General features: G+C 40.8%; 1 protein-coding gene across 4 annotated transcripts in view; it reads left to right on the top strand.

Moving 5' to 3' along the window:
• The first annotated feature begins 2,561 nt into the window (after positions 1-2,561).
• LRRC28 (leucine rich repeat containing 28) overlaps positions 2,562-10,071 on the top strand; it is a 49,757-nt gene continuing 42,247 nt past the window's right edge. The window contains exons 1-4 of one of the 4 annotated variants that reach the window (XM_058846807.1): positions 2,597-2,659; positions 3,500-3,633; positions 4,916-5,133; positions 8,883-8,923. In XM_058846807.1, coding sequence (XP_058702790.1) covers positions 4,951-5,133; positions 8,883-8,923 — 224 coding nt within the window. In that variant the 5' untranslated portion in view covers positions 2,597-2,659; positions 3,500-3,633; positions 4,916-4,950. The other 3 variants (XM_058846805.1, XM_058846806.1, XM_058846808.1) reach the window with 3 other exon arrangements.

The following is a 10,071-nucleotide window of genomic DNA, read 5'->3' as shown; positions in this document are numbered from 1 at the left end:
AAGTTCACTGAGATACTTTGGATCTTGTAGGTCTGTGACGTTGAGAGCTAGGAAACTTGTCATAAAAACCTCAATAAAAATAATTTCTTCATATTTCATCTGGCAAAACAAAAGAAAAAGTTTGCATAAAGTTTTACTATGCAAAGGTATTTTCACCTGCATCTCCCCTAAGTTGTCGGTCTCAATTAGTCACCTTGTGTAATAAATCTGATATAGAATCGTCTCTTCTTGTTCACACTATCTTCATTTGACTTGTGTGATTTCGGCACACACAAGAGATCACCAGTGAAGCTGTGCCCATTTGCTTCAGCTACTGGATTTGTTCCAGTAAACCAGTGAATGATGGTGGATTTTCAAATCACTGACAACTGCAAACTACTTGAATAGATCTACTTTAAACTGACATTTCAAGGCAAGTTTTATTAGTTTCTTTATGTAGGCACAGATAAGATCAGCCATCCTTCTTAGCAAGATGGAAAAGTCAAGCCCTCTGTGCTCTCAGAAGCACAAAAATAAGAATTAAATTAGGGTAAAGAAACAGCAAAATTTACTTGGCAGAGAGATCACATTTGTCTGACATGTTAGATGAGAATGACTTGGCAACCATGAGGCAAACGCTCTCCTTACCAGAAGATCAGATTCCAATATCCCTACTCTGCTCATCATTTTTAGCGTTGTGACTACACAAGCAAGACTGGACACCTGTGCTGTGCAGGATCGGAGCCTCAGGGATCAGCTTTCGGATCTGAGAGCAGCGCTTTGCAGAGATCACCATGGCATTGGCTGAGGGGGAAAAACCAGAATGAATGAGTGTCATGAGAACCCTGAGTGACCTTTCAGAGGGCAAGACACAAGAAAAAGTAATGTGTGTTGGTGTGAGCAGAAATGGACAAAATCTGCTCTCAACAATATCAGAGTGCAGTAATCTTATCTCCTACCTGTTACTCTCAAAAAATCTCCAACCAAAAAAACCCAAACCATCACAATGTATGTGTAAATAAACACATTAAATATCCTGGCTCTGTTAAGAGCAGGTCTCCCAGGAAAAAAGCTTCATCTTTCTTTTTCTATTTCAGTAAAAAAAGACAGAAACACAGTTTTTGTACTGATCAATGACTCAATATCCTGGAGAATTCTCTCTGAGGAATGTGTTGCTAAAAGCCCTCATATTCATCTTCTACTTCGGTCTGAAACAAGCTTAACTTTTAATTTCTCAGATATTTATAGTATGAGATGAAAATGACATTAAGAAGTGTGATGTATTTGCTGTTTTTAAAACCATGGTGGTCTACAAGCAGGCCACTTTGTAAAATCAGCTGAAAAAAACAGACAAGTGCTATCAACCACAATAAGAAATCATGTGTATAGAGTGATATGATAAATATGGAGGATGGTGAATTTTGAAGGGTAAATTATTTCAGCAAAACACAATTTATTTTTTTCTTTAAAAAAAAAAACCTTCAAAAAGACTGCAATTGCAAAGTAAGATGGAGCAAGTGTAGTTGTCACAATCAATTATTGCCTTTCAAGTGCAGGAAAATGACAAATGAGCCATTAAGGGCTGCTGTTCTTTATTTAGAACTGAAAAAGAGAGAAATGAGTCTGCAAGGGAAAAGATCTTAAGCTTTTCTGCATGTTGATTTATTTCAAGTGAAAGTTATGTGAATATATGGAAGAAATGTCTTCTACAAGGTGTTAATCTTGGTAACCCTGCAGACCTGATGTGTGAATCTTGTTAGGACCAGTTCATATTAATTAGTCTGTGGAAACTAGAAAGAGGATTTCTGTAGCTGAGATTCTTTTTTTATCCAGCTGTAGAGGTGACCTTCAGCAAAAAGCAACTTTTTAATACCCGGTGATGTTAAATACCCTGAGGATGAGGGAATTTGCTGTCAGCAAAGGACTGACAAGACACAAACAAGCCTTTATGTGTCATCCTAGTGTGTGTGAATACACATACAATCAAAACATTTCCACAGGGCAACAACTATCATGGATAAAAATGGTGTGATGGTCAGGTTGTGGGCGCAGGCAGGATCCCCTGAGCGTCTCCATTCTGCTGTTAACACAGAAATAAAAGGCAGCGGCACCTGCACCGAAGGTAAAGGGTGGTCCCTGACCACAGCTTTTATCAGCAAATTATGTTCTCCTTTATCAGTGATTAAGCAGGGGCGACTTGTTAGCACCGGGGGCTGTGTGAACGCGCGGGGAGGCAAGCGGAGCCCACATATCCGCTCTGGAGGCGAACCGAGAATGACCGGGAACACCTGAACACCGGCAAAAACCGGGACACCGGGAACAACTGAACACCGGCAATGACGGGAACACCGGGAACACTTGAATACCGGCAATGACGGGAACACCGGGAACACCTGAATACCGGCAAAGACCGGAACACCGGGAACACACAAACACCGGGAACGCCCGCGACCCCTCAGCCCACAGCGAGGGGCGGGCGTGGTGCTGAGGGGAGGCGCGCTCCAATTGGCTGGCGGAGGGAGGCGGGAGAGATAGAGCCTTGTGATTGGCTGCTGTCCGCAGTGGGGTGGGGGGGTGTCTCGCGAGAGCTGAGCGGCGGCCGCGGTCTCGCGCGGCCCGGCTCGTCCCGCCCCCGGGTCCCTTGGCCGGCGGCGGTGCCGCTCTCGCTGCGGCGGCCCCGGTGAGTGGCAATGACCCGGCAGGGCCGAGGGGGGGACGGGGTCAGGGCCAGGGCAGCCGGGTCCTGACGGTGGGAGGTTGTCTCCGGTGCTCTGTCCCTGCTGTTTGCTCGCCGGACCGCGCGGGCACGGCGCCTCTCCGTGAGGGGGTACGCGCTATGGCCGGACCCGATCTCCCTGTCTCTCTCATCCCCTCCTTGTCTCCCCGTTTTTCTTTCTCTTCCCCGTGTCCCCCTTGCTTGGTGCCACTCTCTCCCCCTTCTTTCCCTCCTTCCCATCTCTTTCCCCCCTTCCCCCATTCACTCCCTCTCCCCTGTGCCCCCGTCCCCTTCCTCCTCGCCCTTCCCTGAAGGACCCGGCCCCTCACAGGTCACTGGGTGCTATCAGCCCTCCTCCTTCTTTTTTACTCCTCTTAAAGACCGTGGTTGTGGCTGTTCCTTTTTAGTAAGGCTGCGCCTCTTCCTTAGTGAAAGATAATTGGGGGAAGAAAAGTTTAGCTGGTGGTGGAAGGGAGTAGGAGGAGGTTCCTCTGAAGTAAGAGCCAGACTGTGACTGGACTTTGCATCTGTGGCGTTTCATGTCTGTGTGTCCGTGTGTGCCATGGCTAAATGTGCAGTTGTTGTATGGAGTCACAGCTGTGAAGCCTCCAAGTGCAGGACACCTGAAAACCGTCTCTGGACAAATCGAAAGGCTACTGGATATTTACGCTTATGTTTTGTCATTTCTCAGGTTTTGATTAAAAAAATAAATCAGAGAAAGATGAGCTCTCCTTTACCTTATGTTGTAGAGGTTAATAATAAATACTCAGACTATGCCCGTTAAAGATTTTAATGCTTTTCCAGGAATTATTTTAATACTGATCACAGAAATACAGTTGGGAATTATAATGGCTTCATTTCCTTGATCTTCTGGACTAAGAGAGCTTTAATGTTATGAGTGCCAAGAACCAGTGTTTGTGCCCTGTTCCCTAAAACAGGTAATGAAGACAATGGTTAAAAACCTCTTAAAAACCCCACAAAAGTGTATTGCTCCAGAAGGACACAAATCACTGCTAGGAGCTGTTATCTGCAAACCAAGGGAATTACTCAAACTAATGAAATAGTTTGATTTATATGTATGGTTGGGTTGTCAGTCTTCAGCTGGAGTTTTGTGTACTGGGCCTATCATCAGATGGGATTTATAAGTCAGGACCTTCACTTCCAATCAGTATCTGTTACGATTAGAAACCTCTCCTTTAGTGAAGGATTGAACTAAAATAGAAAATGTTATTGGTGGGAAGCAGTTCTAAGTTCTCGCCTTTTGTTAATGGGAATTAATTTATGTACACAAGTCTGTAGCAAAATCGTAATCTTAAATTAATAAATAGTCTGGGTTTATTATTTTTTTTATGGGATGGTCAAAAAGATGAAGCATTGCTGTTGTTTAAATCTAGACAGCATAGTAATTACCTGAATTTTGGTTATATGTGAAAAACAAGTTGAATAAAGTCAGGTTTCATATATGAGTTAATTTTTAATTGTCTTCCTGCTTTTGTTTTTCGGTTTTGAAATTGTCAGTTAAAGCTCAACACTTTGTACTTTCTGGTTTTATTTTTAGTAGAGCAAGCTGAAAACTGCTGTCTTATCTAACCCTTTATAACTTTTCTCACTGCAAGTTTCAGATCTCTCATATATTAGTGTATTATTTTTAAATGGCTTTACTGGCTATCTATCCCAATTATCTCTTCCAACTGGTAATTTATTCCACTAGTTTTATATGGGAAAGCACTTCAAACTTTCATTGCGTTTTGTCTTACTGCCTAAAAAGATAACGGTGTCTCAGTAATCTGAGACTAAAATCCTCTATTAATTGTGTGTTTTCTTATCTAGGAAAAGCTTTTTTTTTTTAGCACATGTGACAGGACAGATGTAGGACATCAGTAATGGTTAATGAAAGTTGCTTTTTTTTTTTTCTTGTGGCAATTTTGACAAAATAATCCAAAAGGTACATCGAACATGGGTGAAACTAAACACATTAAATATACCCAAAGATTTTGTTATCTCAGGTCCTGTAAAGCACTAAAGCTTAATCCAGAAAATAGTCAAAGATTTGCTTCTGACATTGGTTAAGGTGTGGATGTTCTGGGGACTTTGTATACTAACTGGAACAAGTATGTTTAGATAAATGATCAGATAATCTGTAATCAGGAGCTCCTCCTTCAAAAGAAGGCATGGCTACACCTTGGTAATACTAGGCTTTTTCTTCTTTTTGTCTCCTAGAAATGGGTCTGCTCTCAGAAGATGTGATGCAGTAGATGTGGTGCTTAGTCATGGCATCAGAACTGTATAAAACAATCTCTGAGGCAAAGCTTGAAAGGCACAAGAACTTGTTCTTAAATTACCGAAATCTCCGTCACTTCCCTCTGGAGTTACTGAAGGATGAAGGGCTGCAGTACTTGGAGAGACTTTACATGAAAAGAAATTCTCTGACCACATTGGTATGACTGTCTCTTTATGAATTCTGAATTTTGAAACAGAAAAAAAAAGATATTATAAATAATCTAATCCTGAACAATATAATCAGTTGTAAGATATGAGTATTTGAACTTGCATAGGTAATGTAGTGAATAATAAATGGAAGTTCATGATGTTTTATGGTTACCCTTTCAAAGCTCTCAAGACCTCCTCAGGCTTTTCTTGTCAGGCATTTTGTTCTGTTGGGGTAGTTTTTTAACCTATACATTTTAGTCACATCAGTGGTCCGTTTCTCCTGTTAGGTGATGCTATGCAGTCTATTCTACATTTCTTCCTTAGGCTGAATGACTTTTCCCTTGGTGTGTGCCTAATTTCAAAGGCAGTATCAATGCCAGGGTCTAATTCTGAACCTGCTGTTAAGGTGCCGGTAAAAACTTGTGTCTATGGCCTGCTGTTGACAGAACACAGTTATATGTCAGCTAATGTCACAGTTAATGTGGGATTTTCTTTTGAGATTTCTTCTTGTTTTGTTGTTGTTCCCTGAACTGAAGAATTCTCATCCTGAGTGGATGTTGTGACCTCAAAATTCAGTGTGGGGCAGTTAAATAACTGTGAGAGATGTTCTGGGTTGGTAAGACTTTATATGATAGAGTCAGAACTTGCCACAGTCAATGGGCTCAAGTCTCCAAATTTTCATTTTTGCTTGCTTGATTGGTTTGGATTTGTTGGGTGTTTTTGGTGGGCTCCTCCAAGGTATGAGAGGTAAGAGTAGCAACTGTAGAGGAACTGTAGGGCATGACTACTTAAAATTCACCAAAATCATACTGTTTTCAGGGTTTCCTAGAACAAGTCCAGACTTTTTAAGGGCCAAAAGCTGAAAGGATTCTGAAGATTTTTTGCCTTTTCTTCATCTTGAATGAGTCACTTAAGTTGACATGTACTGTAGAGAATTATTTTAGCACTCTGGTTTTGGGCAGTAATTTAATAATGTGTCATAATTTAGCAGGAGGATAGGATTTATGGTTACAAATCAAAACTGCTATAAAATTAACCAAAGACTGTAAACAGCTGTGCCTTGACACTTTGTGAAATTCAGTGATGATTTAGTACAGTAAGGTTCACAAACTTTGCTCAAAAGATGAAACAATAAGAAGGGTTTTGTATGTAAGTGTTAAGACCTGGATAAAGAACTGAAACAAAAGTTAAAATGTAGGTCATACTTAGGCAAAATTGCTTTCAAACAGCATGAAGCAGAGCATGATTAGATTCACAGCAATCAGGATAACTTGCTCATAATGTGCCTTGTTGGGATCTCATTCAAGTGCTCAGCACTATTGTTGGAACAAGGCAAACAAATTTGGGTGTCATTCACTGAGCATCTGTTCCGAAGAAGAGATGTTGGAAGTTGTAGTGGACCAAAATAGATCAAGTCAGCAGCACGTTACAAAAAAAGGCAGATGTCTTTTTGGAACATGGAAAGTTTCACAATCTCCATTAAAAGCAGAAGGAAGTAATTATTGGATACTGTTAAAGCACAAGCTGCAGCAGAGAGTTTCATACTGAGCCTGGGTGAATTGGAGAGAACCTAGAGAGCAAGAGTGAGGGACCTTTAGAGAGCATGTCCTGAGAAAAAAGGTTGAGAGATTGCTGGAGAGGAAAAAACAGGTGGAACTGGGGGGGGAACAGTAATAATTGCTATTTTTAAAAAGCAGAATTTCATAATGAGGTTTTTCAATGTTCACTAGTAGTAGAAGTAGTGCTCTCAATTTTAGTAAAGTCATAGTAAGTCAGGTACACTGGGGCAGTCGGGGAGTTGGAAATCCCATCTGAGAATAGCTGGAAACAAATTATTGAAGGAAGATGTGTCTTCCTCATACTTCTCTAATGCAAGGTAATGAGCAATAGCTCATCAGTAAACACTTTAAGTTGCATAAACACTATTGAAAACCATCAAAATGGAACCTGTACCATATTTCTCTAAAATTAGGGGGTACTTTTGTCCCACTGGTTCGTTCTTTCAGAATTCTGAAAATAAATGACTAAATCAGCTTTTTTTCTTTACTCTTCTCAAAATGACTCCTGTCCTTGACAGATGACTCCTGTGAAATGTCTGGGATAGTTAAACTGACAGAATTTACCTTGGCTAAGAATAATTTCATTTTTGTCTTCATTGGCAAGATGGAAGTGATGGAGTGCTGTGACATAATGAATGGATCAAGGAGCCATAGAGCACACCTGTATCCCAGCATCAAATCTTCACACTTCTCAGTTAATCTTTGATAACACGATCCTTCCAGTACCCAGTTTCCCCATCTATTAAAAGGAAATGGGTGGTTGCCTTGTTAACTCTGTTGGAAGCAAGATCAAGAATAATTATTCTTAATTTACTACATCAGAATATGTGATGCTGTCCCATTCTGACAGAGCAGCAGGTGAAATAGTGACAATAGCTCGTGATTCAGGTTAACATCCTTACCGTAATAAAGGCTGGCAGTGAAATTGTTTTTTCCACACTTTTTTTTCGGTTAAGGTTTGATATTTTTTTTTGTTCTTGAGCGCATTTTGGCAGCTGAATGGCGGTGTTGGAGCCGCGGCCCGGGGCGGTGACTGCGCTGTGGCGGAGCCGCCGCCAGGGGGCAGCCCCGGATCGGCGACAGCGCGCGCCGCGGGTGACGTCACGGCCGCGGGGTCTTCACCTCAGCCGGCATTTCTTGACCTGACCCACAAATTGCTGCTGGCGAGTTGGGCAATCTGGGCTTTGGACTCGGGTCTGGCATGGGGCATGTTCGCTACGTGAGAATATTACCTCTTTCAGCACATTCCTCCATCATCGGGTTATGAACACAACGTTATATATTTTAGGTAACATAGCTATTTAAGGTATCACACATCATGTTTATTCACATGAAAATTTCTAGTTTTAACAAGAGTTTAATTGTGTGATCAATCTGCTTTTAAAATTAAAATTTTAAAATTGCTTTTAAAATTAAAATTTAAAACACAGCCGTTTCTGCATATATCAGTATCGTTAATCCCTTTTTTTAAGTAAAACAAATCTATGTTAAAGCAGGTTTCTTAAGCAGTAAAACTGTCGTAACTTTGAACAGTTTTGAGTACAGTTTCCAACATGACATCTGAAACTTGTGAAGCCAATTTTGTGATACGTGTTCATGGTTACAAATGCCACCAAGGAAGAGAATTACAGCTAGGGATCAGTTGGCAGTTAGGAAATTATATGCATGTTAATATGTAAATATGAAAATCTAGTTTGATGGATTCAGCAGTTCTGTCTTGGTGGTAATTGATTAAGCTACACAAAGATTGTAGGTCATTTCCCAGTTTAGCAGCATTATGAAATACATTCTGGTTAGACATCTTGTGTAGTTCTTTTTCTGCTTTAAGTCTGTGAAGGCTGCAACTTCTTAGCAATCTTTTGCCTTCAACTAACTCATTTATTTGAATATATTTTCAAAAGGAGATGAGGTAATCTGTCTTTTCAGTCTCAGAAATCTGACTGCCATTTTGCTGAGGACACGATAATGTCACTTCGAGGCTGTAGTTCTGTTCAGTAGTGAATTGCTCACCCTGGACACATCCAAGATTGCCCTGATGGATACTTGGGGGTATGGACTCAGGGTATTGTATAGACATTCCTGCTGTCATTTTTCCTGCTGACACATTGTAGTATGTGATTAAAATGACTTGGGTACACCATGTTTGTGTGTCTGGCTTTTGTTTCAAAACCTAAAAAAAATCTCTAACTCTCTTTCAGCCCGAAAACCTTGCACAGAAGCTTCCAAACCTCGTGGAATTGTGAGTTTGCTTAGCAGTTCTAATACATTTTTATAATGCTTATCTGTCTCATCTTAAAATAATCTAGAATGTATTACTTGCAAATATTTTATATCTTAAATGTGGATGGCTTTCTTGGAGGGCAAGAAAGGGTAATTTTTTTGTTGTGTTTTTTTAATTTGTTTGTTATTAGGCTTTTTTTCTGAAGGAGGCATATTAAGTCAAATTTTAATTTTTTAAAATTTTTTGTTTCTTTTACAAGAATAACCTGTATACCACTGTCTGTGCTGCTCAGGGAAAAAAAACCCATAAATTCTGTGTAGACGTGTCACACTGATAAACCCCTGGAACCTCCCAGTGCAGTGGTCAGAGGGTTGTGACAGAGCCAGAGTAACAGGTTACAGCCTTCAGCCCATCCCTAGCTGCTCATTCCCACCCCAGCTCCCAGGGCTTTTATGATCTCAGTCTTGCTGATTGTAGTAATCAGTTTCTGGAACCAAGTCACAGATTGTCAAATAGGAGCAGGGATGAGCATGTAGGGGTAGTAACTATGGAGTGATGATTGCTGTGGGCAGAGCAGTTTATCCAGTCTTATCCAAAAAGTGGATGTCCCATGAACTGGTTTATTTTGACAATTAACTTAATTAAGCTCCTGAGACAATGTGTTCTTCCTTCCCCTTTTCTTATAAAGTCGTGATTACCTTCTGTGGTAGAATTGGCAGTGGTGGGTTTAAAAGAGACATCCTCTTTGCCCCTTTCAAGCCCTTTGTCTCAGTTTCAGATGAGTAACTAATGGAGCACTGATTGTGTTTATCTGAGGAGTCAATGTCCTCAGCTGTCTGATCTTGTCATCCTCATGTGGCCCTTTAACCCCACCTTTCTGGAGCCGTTGTCCACAGTGTAACTGAACTGGTTTGTAGGTCACTGCAGTCTCCGACTCATTCAAGAGTGAATCCTATCTCATCATGCCTCTGTCTTGAGTGTTTGTGCTCTGAAGCAGTAAAATAAATATTTTTATATTTGATATCATGATTTGCCACTGGGCATCAGGAAGCCTGTTTAAATTACAGCTTAAAATAATTTCATACGAACACTAATTTATAGGAGTCAAGCCTAATTATTTGGTGTTCAGCAAGCTCAGTTGTCCCACCATTATCCCACACATTCTG

This window comes from Poecile atricapillus, chromosome 11, assembly GCF_030490865.1.
Source record: "Poecile atricapillus isolate bPoeAtr1 chromosome 11, bPoeAtr1.hap1, whole genome shotgun sequence".
Taxonomy (NCBI): domain Eukaryota; kingdom Metazoa; phylum Chordata; class Aves; order Passeriformes; family Paridae; genus Poecile; species Poecile atricapillus.
This window is presented reverse-complemented; position numbering and strand designations above follow the sequence as displayed.